General features: G+C 43.0%; 1 protein-coding gene and 1 long non-coding RNA gene across 5 annotated transcripts in view; one reads left to right on the top strand and one right to left on the bottom strand.

The window, feature by feature from the left end:
* SLC24A2 (solute carrier family 24 member 2) overlaps positions 1–11556 on the top strand; it is a 240492-nt gene extending 228936 nt beyond the window's left edge. For all 3 annotated transcript variants that reach the window (XM_077912121.1, XM_077912119.1, XM_077912120.1), the window contains 2 exons: positions 1062–1228; positions 5983–11556. In XM_077912121.1, the coding sequence (XP_077768247.1) occupies positions 1062–1228; positions 5983–6232 (417 nt within the window). In that variant the 3' untranslated portion in view covers positions 6233–11556. The remainder of the gene's footprint in view (positions 1–1061; positions 1229–5982) is intronic.
* A 1685-nt stretch (positions 11557–13241) lies between these two features.
* LOC144322269 (uncharacterized) lies at positions 13242–25796 on the bottom strand. 2 transcript variants are annotated; one of them, XR_013387864.1, is made up of 6 exons: positions 23795–24870; positions 23370–23686; positions 18437–18713; positions 16687–16787; positions 16326–16581; positions 13242–15146 (listed from the first exon to the last, which is right to left on the bottom strand). It is a non-coding gene; the product is annotated as an uncharacterized LOC144322269 (long non-coding RNA). The 2 variants fall into 2 exon arrangements; XR_013387865.1 differs by lacking the exons at positions 23370–23686; positions 23795–24870 and adding an exon at positions 25490–25796.
* Positions 25797–27672: the final 1876 nt, after the last annotated feature.

The following is a 27672-nucleotide window of genomic DNA, read 5'->3' as shown; positions in this document are numbered from 1 at the left end:
ACTTAACAATAGGTCAAATTCTTTTTTTTTTTTTTAAGATTTTATGTATTTATTCATGAGAGAGAGAGAGAGAGGCAGAGACACAGGCAGAGAGAGAGGCAGGCTCCATGCAGGGAGCCTGATGTGGGACTTGATCCTGGGATTCCAGTATCATGCCCTAGGCCAAAGGCAGGCACTCAACCACTGAGCCACCCAGGCAAACAATAGGTCAAATTCTTAACAAATGCCAGAGCCAGCCTTGGACTTGTGATTTCCTAACTGATGGTTTCTCCGTAACTGCCTTGCTGATTTACAGTCATATATTACCAAACCCCAAAACAACCCAAATCAAGTTTCTTATGGAATGGTAGTCTAGAAGTGTTTAAGTGGGCTACAGACACTAGGAGATGTCTGAGAAAAAATGGGAACACTGGGTGTTAGTCCTTAACCTTCAGTTGTTAATCCAAAGGCAAATGTGCTACAGGATTTAGTACCATTGCCAGGCACTGGCCTCTGGAGCCAATGGCCAGTTGACTTTTAGAACTCCCTTCTGCCTCCTGTCTCAGTCTTACCAGACATCATATAGAGACTGCATTCAAGCCCTCTATAGCTCTTTCCTGAGATTATCTGTTTAATTCTCATGTGAACAGTCCTGATCTTTTGGGTCTGAATATGATTAACGTAGGAACTCCTCTATGGCAGTGATTGTGGCTTACTCTTTATCATCTCACCCCTCCACATACTGCAGATAGGAACTCATTAAAAGGGAGTACCAAGTGGTACATGGTACTTTTGGGTGGTACATTTGGTTAAGCATCTGACTCTTGGTTTTGGCTCAGGTCATGGTCTCAGGGCCCTGATCTCAGGGTCATGAGATCAAGCCCCATGTTGGGCCCCATGCTCAGCAGAGAGTCAGCTTGTGAGTCTCTCTCCCACTCCCTGCCCCTTCTGCTTTTGCATGCTCTCTCTCTCAAATAGATAAATAAATATTTTTTTAAAAAAAGGATTTGCATGGTAATGTTTGTAGGTTTGTTGGTTTTGTGACTACAAACACTCATGTGTGTACCTGTTACTACTTTTAGGTTGGAGAAACAATTGGCATTAGTGAAGAGATTATGGGTCTGACCATCTTGGCTGCTGGGACCTCCATCCCTGATCTTATTACCAGTGTCATAGTGGCCCGGAAGGGACTTGGGGACATGGCTGTGTCCAGCTCTGTTGGAAGCAACATCTTTGACATCACTGTAGGGTGAGTAGAAACAGTCTTGTGAAGGTGCACACACCAGCTCTAATACTGTCTTTGTCTTCTGAGAAGCTGTGAAGACATGACCAGGATCTCTGAGCTCAAAATTAACCAATACCAATAGAAAGTAAACACAGGAAGTACTATTCAATTTCATGAACTCCATTTTTCATTTTCAGAGGACTTAATGAAGAATAAGTTATTCCCAGTTAGGCAGAAACAACATGCCTGCATATGGAGTGGATATTGTAGGAAATACTTTAAGAATTTTGCTTATATAATGGCATTGGCTAGAAGTTAAGAATATTTAGTATTCAGGTATGATGGAGATGCTGTAGACTTTTACTGTATTTTTTCCATATTCTTATTCTAATTAAAGTCCCTACCAGCCTCGGGTGAGATTTTGGATCATAAAACAGATTGGAACAAACATAGGCCCAGCAAAAATATCCCATCTCCTTCCTTGGAAATTGCTGGCAGGTTTGGCATTATCATGTATGTATGCTGGTAAAGATATTCTAGGTTTTTTGAAAGCCAGAAGATAAGATCTATTCTTACAATTGAGCAAACTGGAGTTCTCAATATGAATAATCTCTAAAGTGGATCAGACTGGGGTGGGATGCTATTACTTCTTTCATTTCATTTAACGTGTCAGAAGTAAAAGTAGTCTGCTAAATAACCCTGAATGAGAACCCCTGAGAAAGTAAGACATGGGATGTTATGCTTGTGTTCCCAGAGCTGAGCTCTTGACACTTAAATTTAGAAACTAAGATGGATCTACTTTCTCATTGAACATCTTGAATATTATTCTCTCTTGTACCTTGGTGTTACCTATGTTTCTTCATTCAGTGTCTCCTTTGTGTATTAGATGTACATTTTTATCCATTTAGGCCATACAGTAATCCTATGGCTTAAGTATTTTTTTTAAGATTTTATTTATTTATTCATGAGAGACACACAGAAAGAGGCAGAGATATAAGCAAAGGGAGAAACAGGCTTCGCACAGGAAGCCTGATGTGGGACTCAATCCCAGAACCCTGGGATCATGACCTGAGCCAAAGGCAGACACTCAACCACTGAGCCACCCAGGTGCCCCATGACTAAGTATTATGATCCCCATTTTTCAGATAAGGAAACTGAAGGGCACAGAGTTCACAAAACTAGTAAGAGATGGCTGGGATTTGGACAGAGTCTGTGCTTTCCACGACAACACCCTCCACACAAACCCTGCCCTGAGCTCCCACCATCTTAACCACCTTTGAATTCTAAAGATTCCCTCTCCAGCCATATTTCCTTCCTTCTCAGGCCCCTCTCACTCAAGATTCCTCCCTGCTTGTCTTTCTGGAAAATTCCCCATTTACCCTCCCAAAGTCAAATCCCAGCTTCCCTGATTCCCTTGGGCCTGACTAGGGGTTCTTGCTCCTGTAGACTCTCTACAGATGGTGTTCTTGTCATGGTCATGCTTATCAGTCTGCCCACTAGACTGTAAACTACTCAAGAGCAACAGCTCCCCAAAGCCTAAAACAATGTCTAATGCATGGTGGCACCTTGACAAATGTTTGTAGACTGAATGAATGAATATATGAATGAATGCCTTAAAAGATGCCTGTTTCAAAGGAAGGGTATCTCTAGTAGAAACTGTTTTCTCAGTTGCACTGCTTACACATTTAGAGTAGTTTTCTTGGTCAGTCTCTTGTAAAAAAAGGAAAACAAAATGTGCTATGGTATAAAGAGAGAAAATCCTACAAGTTAGGAAGAATTATAAGACCTCTTTGTCAAAAAAAGACCTCTTTGTCCTGTTTTTTAAAAATAAATATCCTAGGGAATTACAAGATGCTTTTTCGTTCACTGTTCTTAAATTGCATATATAGGAACAGGTTAAATGAAAGTTTAAAGAAAAATAACCCCTAACCCTACCACTCAAAAACAACATTTAATTTTTGTATGTTGTCTTCCAAATACCTTTCGGAGGTCTTTTGTTTTTCCACTTTAAAGCCATTTATGTGTGGCTCAAAATAGGCATCTATTAGTAAAGTAGTAAATCAACTATTTTTCTAAGTTCCTTTATAACTCTCATAATTAACATTTTATCACTTCAAAATATTTCATCCCATTGCTTTTCAGTTTAGCCATTATTTTTTATATTTTTCCAATTTTCTGCTATTATGGGGGTTTTGATGAAGACCTTTTTTTTTTTTAATTTTTATTTATTTATGATAGTCACAGAGAGAAAGAGAGAGGCAGAGACATAGGCAGAGGGAGAAGCAGGCTCCATGCACCAGGAGCCCGATGTGGGATTCGATCCCGGGTCTCCAGGATCGCACCCTGGGCCAAAGGCAGGCGCCAAACCGCAGCGCCACCCAGGGATCTCCCGATGAAGACCTTAATGCAGAAAACCTCCACTTTTAATTATTTTTTTAGGGTAAATTCCTTCAAGAAATGTTAATGAATTAGAAGCTATAAGCATTTTAATGGCTACTGATGTATATTTTTCAAAAAGGTCTTTCTCAAGAGTTTATGCCAATTGACGAACTTGTTAGAAATATATTGAGTATAAAAGATATTTCATTGTCTCGTTGGCATTCTCTTTTTGTTGATAATATTAATACATACTCAGGTAAAAGATTTTAGACATATAAAGCATAAATAAAAATGAATGATAATCCACCGTCCTGTTTTAGTTCATATATAGTTTACATTATTGAAATTACATTGCTATTTTTACATGTATCCTTCATTTTAACTGTAGAATTATATCATGAGTATTTGCCTATATTATTATAAGCTTATGATTTTTAATGGCTACATAACATTACCTCAACTTCAAAGTTTGCTACTTAACTAGATTTTTATTATTAGAGATTAAGGTATACCCAATTTTTCACTACTCAAAGTAACACTGAAATGATCATTTTTCTGAATAAAGTTACATTTGCAAGTATTATATGTATATATAAATATATATTTTATATATATATATAATATATATATCAATTATTTATTTATTTTAGAGAGAGAGCAAGTAAGTATGAGCAGGGAAGGGGCGGGGTGGGGGGAATTCCCAGCAGACTCCACACACACAGCAGAGCCCAACCTGAGGATCGATCTCATGATCCCGAGATCATAACCCCAGTTGAAATCAAGAGCTGGATGCTTATTCAGCTATGCCACCCAGACACCCCAACATTTCAAATACTTCTTATGCTTGATCCCTGAAAAATAGAATTGATAAATCAAAAGGCACCAAAAAAAAAGTAATTTTTCCTACAAAGAGTTTTTCCTTATTTGTAGTGCCATCCAGCACAACTTCATATAGCAAACTTCATATAGCACAACCTCATACCTGTATTGGTTACCAAGCAGTTGCATCAATCACTTCAGTTTGGCACAGGTCAAATACGTAACCAGATGGGGCCTGCATGTGCCAGGTCCTGGATATTCAAAGATGTAGAACTCAGGAGCTCTTCCTTCACATGCTCCCTCTGGCAGAGGAGACCAGCTATGTAAACTCACTACCCCTTTCACCTCATTATTTCTCTCAAGCTATTTGCTTTTCTTTGGAGAGCTTTGTGCTTCAAAAGAGCACCTCTTCTTCCCCACCCCTGAGGTCAGGCCAAAACTGAATCTCCCCTAGCCAAAGGCTAAGACTCTGCAGAAGCCGCATCCAGCTGGGTGGCTGGATCTATGTTTCCCCAGCCAATGTTCCATCATTAGGCTCGATGGGTAGGACTGCATCTCACCCAGCCCCTTGGAGGTGCATGGGCCATGTGAGTCATGTGTTTCCAGCTGCTCAGAGTCCTAACTCACCCCCAGGATGCAGCTAACAGTTAGCTTTTCTGATATCTTCCATTGTTGCCACTCTGGATAGAAAAAAAAAGATGTTACCAGATTTTTAAAAAGTCAAATGCAAAGGGAAGGGACAGGTATAAAAATACATAGTAAAGTTTTTTAAATCACATTACAAATGTAAGACCCTGTCTTCCTCAAATTTTTCAGGAAGCCCAATTGTTAGTCAAAAGATTATCCCATCTTTTCCAAAATAAATCTCAAACAGCTATATGGTACCAGGTATCATTTATCATCTCTGGCCAGTAGATTGTGCATTAAATTATGGCTATTCTCCATCTCCATTCCTAAAAATAATGTTGCCATTTTCACCACTGATTTCTATGCCTTTTCTCCATTTGTCTGCTCCTTCTCCTGCCCTGAACAAATTGTCCAGTTCACCTTTTTAGGGCTGGGTGCCACATTTGAATTCAACTTGGAAAGCACACAATAATTTCAAATCACAATCAGAAATCACCCCACAATGATCATATCAGTCTTTTCAGGAACCAGGGTGGCTCAGTTGGATAAGCGTCTGACTCTTGGTTTCGGCTCAGGTCACGATCTCAGGGTCATTGGATCAAGCCCAGCAGTGGGCTCCATGCTCACTGCGTAGTCTACTTAAGACTCTCTCTCCCTCTCTTTCTCTCTCTCTCAAATAAATAAATGAATGAACTCAAATCACCTGCAGTGGTCCCAGCTTTGATCTTACTCAACCATAGAACAAATTCTCTCTTTTCCCTAATTGAGTCAGGAAATAGATAAAAGTTTTTGAAGTTCACCTGACTTCCTTTTGTGATTTCCTGAGCCAACCACGCATGAGTCATAACAAACTTAACCAGACACCCTCCTCAGATTATAGATTCCAAGAAGCTGATGCTATGCCATATGCCTCCTCCAACATGTCTGACTGCTCCCCCATCTATCCTTCACAGGCTCCCACTGCCCTGGCTCCTATACACCATCATTCACAGATTCCAACCAGTGGCTGTCAGCAGCAATGGCCTCTTCTGTGCCATCGTCCTCCTCTTCATCATGCTGCTCTTCGTCATCCTCTCCATTGCCCTCTGCAAATGGCGGATGAACAAAGTGCTGGGCTTCATCATGTTCGGCCTCTACTTTGTGTTCCTGGTGGTCAGTGTCCTCCTAGAAGACAGAATTCTTGTGTGCCCTGTCTCCATCTAATAGGAAAAGCCATATCTTGAACTAACAGCATGGATGGTCCCTCCCCGCCCTGGGTTCTAGGCTCCTTGGCCTCTCCAAAAGAGGCTGCTGACACACAGCCATGGACATTTCAAAGTGTCCCTCCTTGGCGGATTTGAGGATGGATGGATTTGCACTGGGCCCACTCATTTCACAAGCTGCTGCCAACCTTGCCTACTGAAACAGCTTCATGCAAGAGACCATGCAAGAGCCGTTCATTTGGGGCTTCTCTCCATTCACCACTGACAGGTACTCCTCGCTGGTCGGAGGTACATTCATTGTAATGATGCAAACAATGACAAAGGCTCTCTCTATATATACATACAAAATATACAAATTATAAATAGATGCACATGAACACACCCCTGCCTGTTCCTGTATTATACCTCTCCTTTCATATCTATAGAGTAATACATACCTGTATACAAAAACAAAGAAAAATTTTATATATATATATAAAATCAACACACACACATATATATAAATACAAATGCATCTTTTCAGGGATAGCTCTAGTATATTTATAGCACCTATTTGAAGAGGGGCATCACCTCCAGTCTGAGCTTTAACTCTTAAGTGCAAGAGGTAAACTAATAGAATCATTGCAGTGACCTTCAGCCTACTTTGGACTTATCAGGATCCTGCCTGGTAAGGTGGTTATCTTAGAGAGATATGTTGCAGGAGGGAGGGCTTGGTGGAGAGGGTCTGTAGGGACTCTGAGCTGAGACCTCCAAAACATTCCCACCAGCCAAACAGTGAAGACTATCTGCCCATCCTCACCAGGGCACACTGGCCAAAACCCATGCAGTTACTTGGAACAGACAGAGGTAAAACCCAGACTGTGTGGATATTGCTTTGAGGGCAGGAGAGAGGTGACCAGGGTTTGGGTTTTTTGAAGTTTTTTTTATATATTGCCCCAGCATGCAAGTAGAAAAATATAACTGCACACCAGATTAGTGCTCTTCTAGGACAATGAGACTATATAAACTGAACCTATATTGTCCTAATGCATGTCCCATTATCATCCAAAAAGGTGGGGGGCAAGTCTAACTGTGATTGTCTTTTAGGCATGTTTTGATGCTAAGGGCTGACATATAATCAAAATGCCTGCCAAGGGAGCCTGTGGTATGTAACAAGAAATATCATCCAGTAGAGGGGCTCAGTGGAACTTGCCACCTAATGAGAACATAAGGGCATAGTTCTTTAAAGCACCTTCCAATGTGGTTCATAAAGGGCTTCAGTGTCTAAAGAAATCATTATTCCTCCAATAGAACTAAACTGATTCTGATCAATACTGCTTGGGTTGAGGCAGCTTAGAGATGTTTGGAAAGGCATCTATATACTCAGCGCACCCGGGAAGGCTTCTGATTCCAATGTCTAGTGGTGCCAGGACCAGGATTTGGCTAAAGCCCATGCAAAATCTGTGTCTCTCCTTCCATCGGGACCCCAAAGAGGACTCTTCTGAGTCTACTGAAAAACCTCTTCACACCTGGCCTCCAGCCAGTCTTTCCAAGGTTTTGATCTCCTGATTTTGCTCAGCATTCTTGTGACATTTTCATTTCATTCCTTCTCCCAAATTCTGTTTGACGTCTTGTAGGACTTCCCAGATCTATGTCAATAGAAATTAAAACCATCAGGGGGGACAAAAGGCGAACTAAATTGATGAAAAAATAGTTTCTCCTCTCCCCAAGTCATGCTTTCCTTACAGTCAGTTGAAAAAGTAAATAGAGGATGGCCCACGATCCTGTATCCATCTTCCATCTAAGTCAGCACACACCACATATGGGGGACAATACGGTGTGTGTTCTCATATCCAGTCTATCATGTCCCTAACGCCTGCTGTGATTCTGTTGTGGGCACATACCTCCTAACATAGGGAGACAGGGTGCACAAGTGACAATTAAATAGAGGGGAAGGGAGACCTGACAGCCCCAGCTCGAGCTCAATGGTCCTTCCACATAACCTCAGCTCACTCCACAAAGCATGGCAGTAGCAGGCAGTGCCCATCACAGCTCTTCACCCACAAGCAGAAGGCACAGGAAATCAAGATGCGGCCACACAGGAGGCGAGCCCTCCAGTCTCTCCAACTCGGCCAAGTCGGGTTTTCAGTTGTGTGAGAAAAGCCCACGTCAAGGGCAGGATGTGTTGAGGCAAGAACACACATCTGTGCTACTTCTTTAGAGCCAAAGAGAATGCAAGTGAATTTCTTGCTGAAACCTCTGGCTGTTTTCCCTGCGCATTACTTAAAGGGGAGCAAACTGGGTTATTGCGTGAATATTATTGGTGGGTCTGCTGTTTGAATAGGTGACTGTCACCCCACTATAGATATATGAAACCAGAAAGGATGAGGGAGGCCCACTGCACCTCTGTTCTTGTTGCAGCACTTGCTTATGCTCCCCTGTCTCATTCTTTCCCCATCACTCCCAGCTCACAGTGAAGACCCATCCAAGCAGCCACAGAGCATTTTACTTGCCTTGGGAGCTCCACTCCATAGGAAGTATTGTGGTTATTAATGAGAAGCTGTACTTGAGGAGACAGGCCGTCAGAGTCCATCCCCACCCCGGGGTGTGCTCCGAGCACGAGGTACAGAGCAGTATTCCCCGGCTGCCTGTTATGCAGTTGCCTTCCCCTGCCACGGCTTGCCCAGTATGTGTCTGGGAGGGGATGTGTTGGGCTAGGGGGAGTCCAGAGAGCAGTGTGTGGAATGCAACAGTGGACCTTGAAAAGCATTCAAATCACTAACATAATTTATAAGAAAGAACTTTCCTGAGCAGCATCATCTCTAACACTTCCCCTGCATGCCCGTGTACATGCATAGATACCTGTAGATCTTTATACCAGATTTCTAGGTACACACACACTTACAGCATCACCCTTGACCCAGTCACCTTCAGGATTCAAAAGCAGGGCACATCAAATTTGTCATAATGAAGGAAAAGAAAAGTCACCCACACTGACAACTGAAGGGACCTCGTAGGTTTTTTTCTGTACATGTGTACATACAGGCCTACACATACGCCCCCACGCCATATACCTTCCCACTCCAAGAGTCGAGCTACAGCCTATGGAAATGGCCAGCCATAGCCCTAATGCTGACATACAAGCAAAGAATACACAGCAGAAAAACTTAGACTGTAGATATTCTCTGCTTTCTTGTAGCAGGGCATATAAAGGAATATCAAAAATTCTAGAACCACCTTCTTATTTCTCAATCTAAAATAAACAAGCCGTGCCCAAGTGGTTCCATGCAGTCACAGCAAACCAAGCAGGTCTTGCTTGCTGTCACCTTGCCTGCTGTCGCTCAAGGCAGCCTCCGCACAAGAGAGCGACCTGGCCCAAACCAAGAATGCCTAAATAGAACCTTCTAAGCTGCATCTGGAAATGCCCGTGCTGGGTCCAGCCACCTTCTGAACCTGACTAGTTCCTGCAGAATTGAAGTTGGAGCTGAGATGCGTCTATGCAGTCCTCCAGGACCTAAGCCGAGCCCAACAGGGGCAGAGCAGGAAGATGCTGTATATGTGCACAGACTAGAGGGCAGGCCTATTCATCAGTTCAGCAGATGTAACCGAATATCCTAGAGACTTGCCCAGAAGATTATCAAAAGAGGCAGGCACGGATTCATATTCAGGGAAAAATGCTTTGTCAGGCTTCTAACAGGTGCCACCTGACAGGGGCCAGTATAATTTATTTTCTAGGAAAGACATGAATCAGGTGGTTTGGAGGCCTTTCAGCAAAACACAGCTGCCTTGCTGATGAGACATTTGATAATATTAATGTACATCCCTTCCTGGGCAAGGAGAAAGTTGGCAAACTCCCCACCAATGCTCACAGCTTTTAAACTCCTCCATAACAGGAAGATGGGAGATGAGCCATAAAGGGAGCCCCCTCCTTTCCTGGCCACCTTAGCAGAAAACTGACCAAGCAAATGGCAAAAGTTAGAGCTGCTGGCCAGAGACAAGGTTGGAGAAGAAGCGACGTCTGTTCGATGCTCTGCTGAGATCGCCGGGTCGGAATAAGGGACAGGAGTCTGATGACCTATCTGAATACAAGCATTTTGCAAAACTTCAATATGCCTTCTTCCCTGCCCCTGCCAACACACACACACACCAGATGATGAGGATGCCATGCTTCCTCGCACAGGACAGATTGGTACTACAGTAATTAAGTGGCCATATTAGAAGTGGCAGCTCAATTCCAGAAGAAATAAAGGGAAACCGTCCTCAGGGTGATTTCTGGGGAGATCATCTAACTCCTGAAGGCTTGACATAGAAGCTTAATGCTCATTCTTGCTAAGCCAGATCTCACATAACCACGTGGCTTAATATTTTTAAAAGCCACATCCTCCGCAATATTGTCTTTAAGTAGTAAGGGCTTGGCCATTAAAAGAGAATTAGTGGGGGGGGAAAATGAAGCATAAGGAAAAGGAAGAAAAAAAATTTATTCACTTTGAGTCCCAAGAAACCAAGTGTCACATTGATATATATCCCCATGTAGTTTAAAACAATGACAAATTTCAGGCTTTTCCAACCAATTATAAGAACCTGCATAGGGTCCCAGATGAAAATATCTTCCCCTCTCTAGAAGGCTTTGGGAAGGAAAGGTAATGTGCCCCCAGCCCACTACTTCAGCTTAGCTCCTCCCTGTCTCTTGGCGTATCTTTGTTCTTCTCACAGCTTCATATTCTTTGAACTATGTAGCAAACGAGAAAAGCAATAAAGGACACGCGCACCACTCCATTTCTTATGGTTACAACATCACAACGTTGTTGTTGTTGTTGTTGTTGTTGTTGTTGTTGTTGTTGTTGTTGTTTCACTTCACTGGGAGCTTTGAAACTGCTCAGGTTACGGCCTATGACCGGCCTCTGACCGCCAGGAGAACGTAGGCATCTGTAGAAAGCAGAGGAGCGCTCATGTTCAGGATGGAAAGTAGCACATCTTTCCACCCAGACACCTGCCTCCAAACACTGTCTGCGCTGCCACTTTCCAGGCTTTCCGCACCCCTGGGGGACCAGCCTTGCTCAGAACCACTTGCATTCCACAGTGGTCTTTCATCTGTCTGGCGAAAGTTCCTTTAAAAACAGCAAGAGAGAGCTAAAAATGATAAGTGGATCCACAAGTCGGCCAGTTCTTTTAGAGACAAAAATGACCTTGTAATTACTGCTGGAGAGAAAACTCTGTTCAAATTAGTTGTAGAAGGGGCACTGCATGGATCCCCAAATTATGCCAGAGCACTTTCACTAGATGATTGATTGCTAGACTGGAAAACCTGAAAGAATTAAAAACAAAAAAAACAAAAAAACAAAAACAGATGAATACCCAAGTCTGAAAGGGTGCCATAGAATTTGTGTTGAGTTTGCCAAAGGTTTAATTCTGTTGAGACAGGTCGTCCAACCTATCACCCTAATCAAAAGGACAGTTCTTTTGTAGGTGAGGGGTCCTGGCATAGGGGTTCCTGATGGAACCAGGTTTCATCAAGTATTAACAACCAGCAGGTTTACCCTAGCCCAACAAGTTGGTGACTTCACCTGTGTCTTTTGGGGGGATGGAAAAGAACTGGGTCTGGGCACTCTTCACTATGTGCCTCTCACATCATTGGGAGTCCCCACTATGTGACCCTTAATCTGTTTTCATCAAAAGTATCTTTAGAGCTTTATTTCAGAGTCCTTTTTTCCTAACCCTCTTAATTCTTCCAGTTCTTCTCTACTCAGCGTTTTTACCTGCTTTATGTTACTCCTAAATTATAGAACCCTATGACTCATCATGACACAGGTCAGTCTGAACAGGGCTGAATTACAGTCTCAAACCTATTGCTTTGCTCCCTTTTGCTGAACTTCTCTGTTGCTCTTACTTTTACAAAGTCACACTACATTGCTAATTCACATTCATCTTCTGTACCCTATCACTTCTGATCTCTTCTCCGAGACATTTAGCTAAAGCGGGTGCACCTCTCGGCCTGCCCCAGTGCATTTGATTCACCATTTTGCCTACTATGAGCCACTCTCCACTTGGCCTCTTTGAGTCTCCATCTGTTTATTTCTAGGGCCGCTTCCAGTTTTCAAGTCCAGGTTGGACTCAGCGCTTTCTCCCTTTCCAGATTCTGCTTGCTCTTGGCCAGTCTACTGAGCATTTGTCCACCACTTCATTAATGTGAATATTCAAAAACACTGGGCCCCTGCTCCCAAAAATTTCTGTTTCATGTCTTTGGCAGTTTCTCAGGGGGAAAAAATCCCTCCTGATTGCTACTGCAATGTGAACAGAGTTCACATTCATAAAAGAGTAGAGTCACAGAAATACCTTTAGAGTTTAGAGCACCAGTAGGCCTTGGTGCAACAGCACTAACAGGCGTTTATCCAGGGGTGAAAAGTTTGAACACAGGGTGTGGCATAATCATGAGGCCTGGTGAAGTCAAGTTCATGGGCTTCATTTTTACTGTCATAATTCCATGCTCACAAAGAACTCAGAGTGGGGGAGACACCACTGGAGATCATTCAGAAACTCTACTTGCTTTGATATACCAAAAGGAATTCATGCTTTCACTTACATAGGAAATAGGGGAAATGTTGGTCCTCCTCTTATCACCCAGTATTGTAGTGTATTTCCTTCCTTGGGTACTAGGTTGGATAGGAATTGTGTGGCTGTAGATTGGGTCCTGGCCCAGGAAAGTGGGCTACAGTTCAGCAAAAGCACAGGAATTTGGTTCTGCATTCTCACGTATTGGGCTGCATGTTCCTTTATAATGGATCCGTAAGTAACAAAGGCCTTGGGACTGACAGTTCTCTTAAACAGTGAATTACCTGAAAGAGAATGCTAATTTTTAAAATCATGTCACACACACACACACACACACAAAGGAATGAGTTAAGTCTGAATCCCTGAATTAAATAATTTTAAGGATCAAATTACATGCATGCAGTATGGATAGATAATTCCTTGCCATTTAATTAAATGATTCTCCAATTCTTCTCATCAGGATAAAACTGAAGGACAATGGATGCCTTTTGGGTTTTTAATTTTTTAATATTGCACTTTATAGTACTTCATAAGAGACAATTGTCTTAATTAAAGCCATAAAATACCAATAATACATATATTCAGGGCTTCTGAATATAGTCAATCAATAAGCAGTCATGAGTCATTCCTGTTTTGTATTGTTTATTGTAAATTGGAGTTTATCTGTTCTGTTTTTTATTGCATACAATTATTGTTCTAGACAATCCTAACCTGATAAACTTTAAATGTGTACTTTAATAAAACTCTGCAAATGAAAGAAATGATTCATTTCACAAAAGCATTCTTCATCTTCAAAGTAGCTTGTGACATAGTTTCTTGAAACAGCAAGTTCTGATACTATATTGAAAGTCTAAATTATAGATCTACTGTTTTTCAGGAATCCATTTGTTATGTAAAGCAAGGTTCACCTATACAGAGAGTGAAATGGATAATTAGGTAAATACATACCTGGGAAACATAAGGTTTGTTTGAGTTTTTATATATATAAATGTGGGATGGGCCTAAGAAGTTCCCTTATAAAAATGGCAAACATAGATATACAATTTGTCAATAATTTCCTGTGCTGAAATATAAACCTTCCTTGGGAGGACACGGCAAATAACAGACATCATAACGCATTTCCTTTCTGCTAAAATACACATGTTCTGACCAGTGTGGTAGAATACTTACCTATACACAGACGTCCCCACAACTAGAAACTTTAATATTTCCATTTATCATAATTTTCTATGTAATTTGAGGGAAAGCTAAAAGAATAACCAAAAAGCACTTAAGAGCCTAGAAATATTCACCACAACTGGACCCCTAAATTCTCAACATGGAGTAAACGTGGTTATTAAATTGAACGACCCCACCAATTTGATGCTTAAATGGCCATTTACCCTAAGTCAGAGTGTCTAGGCCCAGAGCCAGTGACGTTCTTGTTGGGGACTGTTTTGTGGTCCGAAGAGTTTCTCCAAAGGGCAGAGACTCTATCCAGAAGAGGGAGCCTCTGTTGACATACAGCCCTGCTGAACTCTGCACATAAAGTCCGTATTTGTGCCCTGCACCTATCTCAAGTGTGTCTTCTGCTCGAGTCTGAGAAAGTTCGAGAAGCAAGAGCTTTTATCTCCAAACAATCTGCAGTCTCATGGAGCCATCAAAAATTGGAGTAGCAAAGCTACCTTCCTGGATTAATTAAGTTGCCACTAGCACTAGAGGAAAGATAAATTATACTTTCGTTCTTTGCATATTGGTAAAACAGAGAAAATGTGGTCACCACTGACCCCAACATAGACTTTTGCCCTAGAACACATAAACTCTTTTTTGGAGAGATTATATTAACAATATCAGAATGCCATTTTTGTAAAGGATCTTTTTAGGGATAGATGTCATCTCGCTCTTCCTTTGTTTGCCTCCATTTTAAAGAAGCATTTTAACCCTTCTCTTTACCCCCAGCAAGACTCCAGCTGATGCACTTCTGAATTATTTTTGTCATTTTCTGTGTGTTTTGTTTATTACGTGCAATTTTCACTGGATGACAGATGTATGGAGATTTCGCGTCAGTTTATTCTCTGTGAATATGTCTGTACATAGACGGAAAGCTATATTTATTTGTACATAGGCTGTTTGCAGTAATGTGTTCTGTCACATGGACTCCACTTGACAAAGGGCGTTTCCTCACTGTGTTCCTGTTATGCTTTCCACACCTTTGTGCTTCTCCTGCTGGTAATCAACTCATAGAATATCACTTTATGTAACTAAGTCTCCTCGGTGTGAAAAATAATAGTAATAAAATTATTGACTCAAAAAACCCCACATTGTTTTGTTTTTTGGAATAATCCTTACCTTCAGCTAATCAGGACCCTCAGGATATCAAGCAATAGATACACAGTCACAGAAGTTTCCTTGCACAGATTCAAAGAGACAAAAAGACAAGCAATACTTACTGTTCATTGTAACTACCACTTACTGAATGCTTCCTAATGTCATTTGAGCTTTTATTTTTGTTTAAGATTTTATGTATTTATTTGACAGAGAGAGCACACATGCGCAAGAGCAGAGGGTGGGGGGTGCAGAGGCAGAGGTAGAAGTAGGACTCCCCCGCAACAGGGAGCCAGAAGCAGGGCTCAATTCCAGGACCCTGGGATCAGGACCTGAGTCCCTCGTGTGAGCTTTTAAATGTCTGACAGAAGGGACACCTGGGTGGCTCAGCAGTTGAGCGTCTACCTTTGACCCAGGGAGTGATCCTGGGGTCCTGGGATCAAGTCCCGAATCAAGCTCCCTGCATGGAACCCTCTTCTCCCTCTGCCTGTGTCTCTGCCTCTCTCTCTCTCTGTGTCTCTCATGAATAAATTAAAAAAAAAAAAAGTCTGACAGAACCTCATACATTGAAAGAACTATACTAATAATAGTATTTCATTAATTAAATACATGGAAATTGTACATTTAAAGGCCTAATGTTCCCTGAGCCTTTAAGTTCAATTGAGAAGTCTTGTTATGAATATTTTATGTAAAAATAAGAATTCATAGTCACTTTTTATTACATTCAATTAACTCATAAGTTTAAAAGATTAAATTCTAAAAAGTTAACCTCACTCATGAATTAAATTCCCTCGGGCACTTTTAAAATTTTACACAGTTAACATATCCAATACCCTAAAGTAACTCCAAAAGACTGATGGAATTACAAACCTAAAAACCAAAATCTTCCTATGCACTTCGGTGATTCTTATTAATCTGTCAAACAAATAAAATATTGTAAACCATTTAATATTTAAATTTTTATACTAAAAAATTAAAATTTTATACCATTTACATTTAAGTACTATTTGCAAACAATAAAAGTCCACAGTACCTTTAAAATTAACGTCACGAGTCTAATATAAATTATACATTTCAAATCTTAATCCGATTATCTGATATGCCAGATATATTTGAAATATCTTAACACAAACGCACGCAAAATATCCCAATGATTATAAAACTTATTCCTAAACCACACCAAAATATGAATGCTATCAATTCTATTTACTTTATGATCGCTGTATTTCAATATCATCTTGCCTACTAATGAGTGGACCTACCATCTCTGGCAGAATGAGATGACAGCCGGAGTCACAATAGCATTATTTATCATTTAGAGAGTGGAGCCCAGAACATGACCTGTGATCCCCACATACAAGATGACTCTACTGGAGCCAAGAGAAATCATGTAGCTCTCAGACTGTGAGTCAAATTCTGTTTCATGTCTGTCCGTAGAGAGCCTCTTTCCTTCTTCACCAAGCCCAAGCCTCTGGGCTGGGGTTTAATTTTGCAATCCAATGAGCCTCGTTAACATTACTTTTTTTGGGGGGAGGGGGGGACAAAAAAAAAAATTACTTTTTTTAACTTGAAATCTTCAAAGTTGTATATCCGCATTTGAACAGGTGAATTTTGGAGCCCCACCTGGGTTATAGCCAGTTTTTCTATACCTCTGGATTGTATTCAAATAATCTCTTTATTGCTTGGTTGGACTCTTCATTCCATTCATAACTTTCTTGTCTGTTCTGAACACAAATCCAAACATTTTATTAACAACTTTTTTTTTAAGATTTATTTATTTATTTTTATTTATGATAGACATAGAGAGAGAGAGAGGCAGAGACACAGGCAGAGGGAGAAGCAAGCTCCATGCCGGGAGCCCGACGCAGGACTCGATCCCAGGACCCCAGGATCGTGCCCTAGGCCAAAGGCAGGCACCAAACCACTGAGCCACCCAAGGATCCCTTTATTAACAACTCTGCATATGCACTGATACTAAATGCTCTGTATACATTTCATTTAATCCTCGTAACAACTCATTGAGTTGGGTACCATTATTACTCCCATTTTACAAATAGAAATGTGAAGCCCCAAGTTGTTCAGGGACACGCCCAAGGTCACACAGTGTCAGAATATTAAACTAAATCTGAGTCCTTCCACTACCCAAATTTGAGCTCTTGAACATTACTTTTTACCTTCTTCCATGAGCTACATAATTACCCCAAGTCCTAGGACTTAGAATTATGGGCCACACAGGCCACTAGACAGGGTGAAAACACCAAAGTTGATCAAGTATTGGGCCTCCTTTGGCATTCCTAAGTTTACACTTCTCCATAAAAAAGTACCAGCACACCAGCTGCAACTCACTGAGTTTGGTGTCTTCACCACAGGATTTCTCAACCTTGGCACCAGGGACATTTGGGGCTAGAAAATTATTTGTTGGTGGGTGCTGTCCTACGTATTATAGGATGTGTAGCAGTATACCCTGGCTTTTTATACCCATTAGGTACAAGGTTCAACAAGCAGAAAAAAAGTCTCCAGACATTGGCAAATGTACCCTAGGGATAGAGTAGGGGTGGGGCAAAGTCACCCCTTGAGAACCACTATGGTTCTGTCAAGTAGAATGCAGTCTACAGTGTCAAGTAGACTTCAGCCAATGGTCGCCTTTTCAGCTCTCTTGTGTTCTCTGTCTCTTTCTGTCACACACACACACACACACACACACACACACACCTTCTAGCCCCCACCCACAAAAGTGCAGAGGTAAAAATTCAAGCAGGAAAAGTTCATTTGGCCTCAATTTTTAAATGGCCTCCATATGAACAGAAACTACTGAAGCTAAACCTTAGGACTCCTCCTTCAGCCCATTCTACAAGTATCGGCAGTTTACCAAGTATAATCTGTGTCTAAGGGGTCTGCCTCTCTTGAGCGTCTGGGTCTCTCCTTGGGCAAAGCTTGGCCATTCTCTTGAAAGAATTTCTGCAAGCCACAACCATGGAATAGCACATCCCCAAAATCATGCTCTGAGGTGACCTCCATAATGAATATCCATTGGCATTGTCCTGATGACTGGATTTCTCCCCAGAGGGAGATTTCAAGGTCTTTTTTCTCTGTCAGCATAGTGGATGGGCTGCGGGCAAACAATCAACTTTAAGGAAAGCTTAAAATCCATGCTTCCTCTCATCTTCCTTCCTTCCAAAATGAATCCCACTTCTCAGAGACGAGGATTTAGGAACTCTTTATATGCAGTGAAAAGGCCCAAACATTTTAATGCTGCATTCAACACAGTTATGTTTACTGCCCCTGATGGTATTTTTGATCCATGTTTGAGACTGTAAATATTTTCATCACACATTAATGTCAATTTCATCAGTGCTGATTTTAGGCAACTTACATTAGGTTGATTAAAATGTGTGATCAGTTGTCCATGGAGAACAATTTCTAACCATTTTCATTTTATTGAAATTTTCATAGAGACCATGCTTTCTGTATAAATTTTAAAATAGAGGGCAGCAGCTGGGTGGCTCAGTCGGTTAAACACCCAAGTCTTGATTTCAGCTCAGGTCATGCTCTCAGATTCCTGGCATCCACGAGCCCCCGCTCATCGAGGAGTCTGCTTCAGGATTTTCTCTCTCCCTGTGCCCCTCTCCTGGGCTCACTCACTCCTCTTTCTAAAATAAATAAATAAATCTTTAAAAAATATATTAATAAAATAAAACAGGAATTCAACTCATCAACTCTGTTTTGTTTTGTAACCATATCAAAAATTTTACCCACCATAGTTGCTATTGGGAATAGCTATTGGGAATGTAATCTTTAACTAGTCAACATGGAATTTCCTGGCCAATACTAGGAAATTTACTGATAGACCCCTTCCACCACCTTTTAGAGGGCAGCCTATCTAAACAATTCATTCCTTGCTAATCAATTATTTTCTTTTAATGCCCTCTGTCTTTAAAAACCTTTCTCTTGTTTAGCTGAGTTAAGCTCCCCTCTACCCGCTAGATGGGATTGTTGCCTGATCCAGGAGTTGTTCAATAAAGCCAATCTGATCCTTAAAATTACTGGATTAGGGAAGCCTGGGTGGCTTAGCAGTTGAGCATCTGCCTTTCACTCAGGGCGTGATCCCAGGGTCCCGGGATCCAGTCCCACCTCGGGCTCTCTCAGGGAGCCTGCTTCTCCCTCTGCTTGTGTCTCTACCTCTCTCTGTGTGTCTCATGAATAAATAAAACCTTTTTTAAAAATTAAAAGAATAAATAAATAAATAAATAAATAAATAAATAAATAAATAAAAATAAAAATTAGAAGAATAAAAAATAAATGTACTCAACTGAATGTTGTTTTTTAACAATCTTCTCCACTATTTGGACTGAACCCAGTTTTTATTAGTACAGTTTTACAGTTTAAATTTCACCAAGAACATTTAAGTTTGCCACCAATTTTCTTATTTGCAACTCTATAATATATTGTACTCTTTGGAGGTTATATTGCTAAAGAAAAAAACCATAGTAAACCATAGGTTACGTTGCTAAAAAAAAAAAAAAAAAAAAAAAAAAAAAAAAAAAAAACCTCTTTGGAGGTTACATTGCTAAAGAAAGAAACCAAACCACTGCATAGAAAAAAAACCATAGTTGCTAAGGAAAAAAACCTGGAATTGCTATATTTTTTCACCTTTTAGGAGGACTAATTTTTAGGTTTGTCCTCAGTAAAGATTTATAGCAGCAAAAACACATGATTTCCTAATGCACAGCAACTCTGCATGGCTTTTTCTGTTGTTGCTGTTTCTGATTGGTTTTTTCTTTTTTTTTTTTTACTACCCCCATGTGTTTATAATACCATTTTTTAAACTTGTTTCTGAATGAAATGTCAGCATAAAGTTGTGTAAGACTAAAATCATGAGAACTCTCTATTTAAACAACAACAAAACCTACTGTGGTATGAATTTGATTAATCTATAAAGTGTTAAAGGAAAATATTTCACATGAGCAATTTTATTAGGTTTTATCAAATTAGATTTGTAAGAATAAAAATAAGTTACAAAAACAAATTGCCTTTGCAACTATTTATGTTAGCAATTGGCCTACAAAACACCCATATAATTATATAATTAATGTTTGGTTTTTTTCTTTTTTTTTTAAGAATTAAAAAAAAAAAAGGTACTCCCTAGTCACAAATATGGAGATACTGGGGTCCAAATGCATTGACAATTACTTAACATACAGAAGTCTTTTTTTTTTTTTAAGATTTTATTTATTTATTTATTCATGAGAGACACAGAGAGAGGCAGAGACACAGGCAGAGGGAGAAGCAGGCTCCTTGCAGGGAGCCCAATGACTGGATCCCGGGACTCCAGGATCACGCCCTGGGCTGAAGGGAGGCACTCAACCACTGAGCCACCCAGGCATCCCTAAACATACAGAATTCTTGATATAAAGTATGCAGTGATCAGAGTTCAGAACTGTCAAAAAGAGTGACTTTGATCTACCTTTTCCTACCCGTAGGTTACTTAATGACTCTGCATCGGCAGGCAGAGGGAGAGGGAGAAGCAGACTGCCTGTTGAGCAGGGAACCTGATGTGAGGCTCCATACCAAGACCCTGGGATCATGACCTGAGCCAAAGGCAGATGCTTAACGGACTGAACCACCTAGGCACCCCCACTGTAGGCTTCTGGTGTCTTTCAGCTCCGTCCTTCCCATCCCATGTGACTTTGAACAAGTTCTAGAACCTCACTAAGACTGAGAAGACGTCTTCAATGGGTCCTTTATTGGGATATCTGGACACTTTCTAATCTTACAGATTACAAGAATCCTAATTGTTTGTCCAGGACTCTAATACTACACACATAGAAAGCCCATCTCTTACTGGGATGCCACAGAGCCCAGTCCCCCCACTTACCCTCACTCAGCATTGTGCCCAGGACCTGGGGATCTAGAAGCCTAGCTTGATTAGTAACAACGTACGAAGCAGGTGTCAGACTCATCTAGTACATAAGACATTCTGGGATGCACAAACCCCTCAGGGTCTCCACATCTCTTGGAGGCTTTGGGGATCTATACCTACGAGTGACACACTGAAACACTAACCTCCTGCCTGGTGGATCTTGCCTCTAGGGCCAGCTCACACATTAAACACATTCTATGTATCTCTACAGGGACAGACCTTGAATGCTGCAAACCCAGAGTTGACAAACACTTGGTGAATTATGTCACTAATGCTCCCTCACCCTCAGCAGACATCAACAATCCATCATAGCACCATTTCCCGCTACACTTCCCAGCCAGGCATTCAGGCAGCCCCTACCCATCAGATCTGCCGGCAGGCAAGGCAAAACCGAATGGTTACATCCTAGCCCAACTAAGAAATGAGGAAAATGAGAGCTAAACAGGCAGTGCTGCTTTCCTGAGGTCACACTAGAAAGCCTCCGAACTGGATACTAAGGTCTGGTTTTTGTTTTGTGCATCGTCTTTGCTGGAGAACCGTGCTAAGAAACCTCTTGTTTAAAAGGCTTAGGTTAGGTCATTAGTTAGGTTATAGCAAGACAGTGAATGATGGCAGCTTCCAATTAGTGAGAACTGTGGAGAAAGAAAAGAAAGGTTTTGCTGCCAGGATTTGATAATAGAATTTCCAGTAAATAATAACACCACCTCAAGGACCAAAAAAAAAAAACAACAACAACTTATGCCCAAATTTGGTTACAAAACTGTTGGAAGGTATGCATACAGCTCTCCCTGCTGCCAGCCGCTAATGACCCGTGTCCTTGAAATAGAATCAGGTCAGAGAAGGTTGTAAACATTCATGCTTTCCTGTCTGCTCGCAGGAATTTGCTCAAATGTGCAATCAATCCCTGGAATAATTCCATTGGACGTAAGGGAAAAAGAAAAAAATTTTTTCCACATGAAAAGTAACACTAGTCACTCCAGTTGGCCGAGATCAACCATTCCTAGGTCAGGAATGGCCTTTAGGAGAGGCTGGGAGATAGAAGGAGGATGGGAGAGACTCTGTCCCCAGGGTCCTCAAGCTCCCCCTCCAGCCAAGACTGTTGCCTAAATTTTGTCTTAGTAGCTTATCTCTCCAGCTCAGTGATTCTCAACCAAGAGGCTGCGCCCCAAGGGCATATCCAAAACACCTGCAGGCATCTTCAAATTCCTCAGTAAAACCAGCCCCCGGTCCAGTTGCCCCTCCACCGTCCCCAAAGCGTGCTCTTCCGGGTGAGGGCCATAGGGAGCCCTCGCTGAAGGGAGTGCACCCCGTGTTGGGTGGAAAGAAGACTGGGAATCCCGTTAAGCCTAAGCCCTGATCCTACGGAGATGATAACAGCTCTAGGAGGAGTCACGCCTTGGAGTTTCTCCAAACGACCAGGAAGAGTGCCTTATACATTTTCATGCTCAAGCCTAAAAGGCGCCAGATACAGGCATTAGCACTGGGTGCCCCAGGGGAAGCAGCCCCAGCCCTGTTCTCAAAGATTTCATGGCTGGCAGAGAGCGACACATATGTGACAAATACAAGACTGTACTAGAATAAGCAGCCTCAGAGGGTGGGTAAGAAACCAGATGGCCTGAGTTGAAAACCCTAATTCTGCACTTACTATTTGGGTGACCTACACCTCTCTGCGCCCCGCTTTTCCCATCTGTGACTTCATGAGAGTTATTTTCTGTGGGTTAAATCAGGTACCATTTATTTAGAATACCCCCTAGAGCAGGGCCTACCTCACAGTAAGCAGCATCCCTCTGATAAATAAGTGCTGTAAACAGATGTCTGTGTGTGACTGGAGCCCAGTGGAGGGCCCGATCCACCCCTCTAGGAATTCAGGGAAAGCTGCAGAGAAAAGCCAGCCCTGACCGAGGCTTGGGGGATAGAGTGGTAAGTCTCGCAAGAGGAACATGTACCAAGTGACAGATGAGGGGAAAAAAATGCGGCATTTGGGGGAACAATATTTGATGTGGGCTAGAAGGATCGGTAGGGTCTGCTAGGGGATGGAGGGAAGCAAGATGAACAGATGGGTGGCAGCAGATTGCAGAGAGCCCTGTCCAACTCCTCCAAGCCAGCTGGACTGTCCCAGGCCACCGGAGGCCCTTCACCAGCATGTGATGTGGTCAGACCGAGGTTCAAGAAAGTCCTGCACAGGGACGCCTGGGTGGCGTGGGGGTTGAGTGTCTTCCTTCGGCTAAGGGCGAGATCTTGAGGTCCTGGGATCGAGTCCCACATGGAGCTCCCCTCAGGAAGCCTGCTTCTCCCTCTGCCCCACTGTATCAGACTCTGTATCTCTCATGAATAAATACATAAAATCTTTTGAAAGAAAGAATAAGAAAGCCCGTCCTGCACATACTGAAAAGAAATGAAGTCTCGGATTTGCTTCAAAATGCCCCTTTGGGGTGGGCGGTATAGAAGAAACTGCATTGGCTCGGAGTTGATCATTGTTGAGGCTGGGTGATGGAGATGTGGGGGTTTGTTGTATTATTCTGGTTTTATGGGACTGGAATTTTCCATCATAAACAATTATCCGGGGAGGGTGGCTGGGAGAAAGCTCTTAGGCACTCTCCTCTCTGCTGTCACAGGTCATTTGCGCCACAGTGTGAAAGGAGGAAAGTTCTGGTGGGGATGAAGAGGCAGCAGAGGAAGCTGTGGTGGCCCATCCTGAAAATACTGAAAAGAAAAAAAAAAAGTGAAAGTAAAGTGGAGGAGGGAGAAGGCGGTGAGCCAGGAGGTCAGGCTGCCTGAGACCACTAGGCCTCCACCTGCGTAATTGCGCACCTGACGCAGATTTTGGGGATCAGCTCTAGGCACTCTCAAGGCCCGACCGCTTCTGCTGCAACCCCCAGCTTTGGGGGCTATCCTGAGGCCACTGCTTGTAGACTTTTCCCCACCATGGGGGGTCCAGGCGACTCCAGAACTGCCCTGAGCCCATTTTAGCATCCACGATGATGAGTTTTTTCTGAAGGAAGCTGTTCTGAGATCTTGGATCTTAGGTATGTCAGTCACTTCGTGTGTCCTGGCTCACTCCAGGACCTTCATCACGGACGGGAGTTGAGTTACGGTATGAGAGCCCCAAACCCACCTGGACTCCTGGGAGCACCCCAGAGAGCCCTCCAGGTGGTTCCGAGGGAGGTTCAGCCTCTGGGAGCTCCAGGAGGCACTCATGAGACGACAGGTGCTGCCTATTTCACAGCAAGAAGATAAATGGAAGCCAGTGGTGGGAGCCAGAGCAGGAGTAAGCATGCCCAAGGGGAGGAAGTACTAGAGGAAAACCCTCTTAGGAAAATTGGCTTCTAGCAAAGGAGCAGGCTCAAGCTTTAGGATGATTCTTAAAAAAAGGAAAAATGTTCTTATTCTAAGGCAACATTAAATCCAAAGATTCTGAACTATCCTAGTAGGGAGCTAAGGGGACTCCTTCATGTGTCCTCTTCATATTTCTGCAGCGGAATGGTCTTAAGCAGCCGACAGAGCCCCATCTCCGCCCCTCAGATCTTTGCCTGCCTTTCTCTCCTTTTTTCTTCCTATATTTTCCCCCATATCTGTTGGAGTAGGGGGCGAGGGCAGCTACAATCTTCTGCCACTTTGACATCTGCCATAGTGTAGCAGGAACTGCTCTAAGGACAAGAAGCTGACTCAGGTTTGTCCTGAGCAGCAGCACAGGGTGGGGAGGGGGTGCCGGGCAGGAAAGCCAGAGGGAGGATGTGGGATGAAAGCCTGCTAGGAGGGCAGTGGACACAGGCTTCCCAAGCCCCTACGCATTGCCACACCACCCCAAAAGAGCAGCTGGGGCTCCAGCCAACACTGCTGCTGCTCGCCAGACATCCTTCCAGGCTATCCCTGCCAGCAGCAGGGGCACTCTGAAAATACCTCTGGGGTAACTGCCAAAAAAATAGGTAAGGTGGGAAGAAGTGGGGGAGGGAATAGAGAGGTTAGCCTGCCTACCACCTCACACGTTTAGAATGCAGCAGGTGGCTCAGTCCTGGTCCTGGGATCAAGCCCCACATCTGGCTCCCTGCTTAGCAGGGAGTCTGCTTCTCCTTCTGCCCCTCCCCTTGCTTGTGCTTGCTCTCTCTAGCTCTCAAATCTTTAAAATGCAACCAGGAAGCTCATGGTACCACTGCCTTCTACAGGCAAAACGGTCGACTGTGAAGTGGCCCCATTGAGAGCGCCCTGAAGATGGGCTATCTCCATGTCCTACCAGGAGGCCTAGAAGTAACAGGAAAGCCCCCTCCCCAGGAGCTCCGAGGGGCTAGCTGCAGCCAGTAGGGTCCTCCCCCACCCCCACCCCCACCCCCACCCCCACCCAGAAAGGGCAGAGGCTGAGCTGTCTTAAGGCAAACCTGATGGTCTTTGGGATCTCAATGGTTCTCACCTAAAAGCTATCAGGACTGACCACCTCCCAGCCCAGCCCCGCGGGGGATTTGAAAACCTCTGCAAATGGCTTGGAGTTGTATCGTGACGCTGGAGCACCACCTGGCATTTAATGGGCAAGATCCAGCGATGCTCAATTTCCTGGGAAGTACGGGAAACATCCTTTTGCTCAAAATGCCACAAGCTGTCTCTTTGGAAAAACCCTGCTAAGACCTTGCATTTGCTGGGGGCTTTACCAGGCCACTGTTTTTCAAAACCTGAGGCTTCCTGGACTCCTAGACCTCGTCCACAGAGCCCAGTTAGGCAAACACTACGTCCAAAGGTAAAGGTCACCAGTTTTGGAAATCTCTGGTGATGTACACGCAAAAGCAGGCCCCGAAATCCCATGCTGCTGCTGATTTTGAGATGGTCCTCTGTGATCCAGAATAGGGGTTTCCTAATCTTTAAGCATAAAATCATAATTGTTACCATGGTACAAAGAACACCTACCCCCTCAAGCGTGTGCCTGTGGGCCTTCTCCCCGGAACCCGAGCATACAGGCTACTTGATCTTTGCTGATCAAGGCGGCCTAGCCTCCCTGACTCCATGGCAGCTGCAGGCAGGCAGCAGGTGGGAACTCAAGGGCACATTCTCAACGGCTCTGGAGGTGGGGGCAGCAAACTGTTTGAACCCACCTTCCAGCTGATTCTGATGCACCTTAGATTTGGGCACCCCTGCTCTAGAAGCATTCATTTGAAACTTGGGTGTCCTATCAAAATAACAAAGGTTACTGATTGCACACGCGCGCGCGCGCGTGCACACGCACACACACACACACACACACACACACCCTTGGTTGCCTGCAACAACTGAGGGCAGGAAGGAGTAAGATCTAAGGAAAACCTTCTGGTTGGAGGGGGGATGTGAGGGTGTGGAAAAGCCAAACTCCTCCCTTCCCCAGATGCTCCCTCAGCCTGCCTGGGCAATACTCTCAGCTCCTGGCCAGACTGCAAAGCTCAGACCAGGCTCCCAGTGATGCAGGTGATCTAGGGGCAAAGGATGAGAGGTTGTTTGGGCAGGAGAACAACAGTGAGCATTTAGCCCCCGTCTCAGAACAACCACCACCTTTAATTCCTCACAGCTACCCTCTGGGGCAGGTAGGATTAACAGATGGAGAAAGAGCCCTTTGGGAAATAAAATGACTTGCCCAAGGTCATTCAGCTACTTAGGAGAAATGAGCTTTGGAAGATTCAGCCATGTTCTAAATTCTGTGCTATTGTCAGTATTGTCAAAAAGAATTTTTCCTGATGATGGAAATGTTTTGGGGGATCCCTGGGTGGCTCAGCGGTTTAGCTCCTGCCTTTGGCCCAGGGCGTGATCCTGGAGTCCCAGGATCGAGTCCCACATCAAGCTCCCTGCATGGAGCCTGCTTCTCCCTCTGCCTGTGTCTCTGTGTGTCTCTCATGCATAAATAAATAAAACCTTTTTTAAAAAAAAAAAAAGGAAATGTCCTTTATGGGTAGCTGCTAGCCACTTCTGGCTATTGAGCAGGTGAAATGTGGATGGTACAACAAGGGAGTACATCCCTTGTCTTAGGTAGGCCACATGTGGTTGGTGGCTAAGCTGTTGCACAGTGAAGATCATATGGTGTTGCATAAAAATATAAAAATGCTGTAAGAATGGAAGTCTTCACCCAAATAACCCCAAGGAAAAAAAAGTAAACACCAGAATTTTGGTATAACTAACAATCCTATGACTCATTAACCTTCTAATGGAAGTGCTGACAGAATCTTAAGGTGTCTGAGTAAAAGAAATAACATTAATCCTGACTCAATTATTCAGATTTAAAGAGACCTACCTTAAAAAAATAAAAAATAAATAAATAAAATAAAAAAATAATAATAAAAAAAAAGAGGCCTACCTTTTCCAATGTTGGCAGCCGGCAGTAGCCAGGGATGGCAGCTGGGAGATACCCTATGCCACCAACTAATGGCCTGAATGAGGACAGTGAAGGCATATGTAACATCTTAGCATTTAATCTCTTTGCCATTTGACAGATTTTTGGAGACCCCCTGGCTTGTTTCTTACAACCGTCATTTTTCTAAATATTAAGAGGACCTGGTCAAATGGTTACAGCACGGAGGTTGATTCATAGCAATGAACCATAGGCATTATAGCAATCTAGCCATTACTTGGCGCTGGGCGAGGCAATCTTCTAAGCTGGCAGTCTTAAACAAGCCTATGCCCAGAAAAGATTATAGGGCATATCTCCTGGTTAACACAGTTGGCCATCTGTCACCTGGCCA

This window comes from Canis aureus, chromosome 10 (assembly GCF_053574225.1).
Source record: "Canis aureus isolate CA01 chromosome 10, VMU_Caureus_v.1.0, whole genome shotgun sequence".
NCBI lineage: Eukaryota > Metazoa > Chordata > Mammalia > Carnivora > Canidae > Canis > Canis aureus.
The sequence above is the reverse complement of the archived record's forward strand: the minus strand, read 5'-3'. Positions and strand labels throughout refer to the sequence as shown.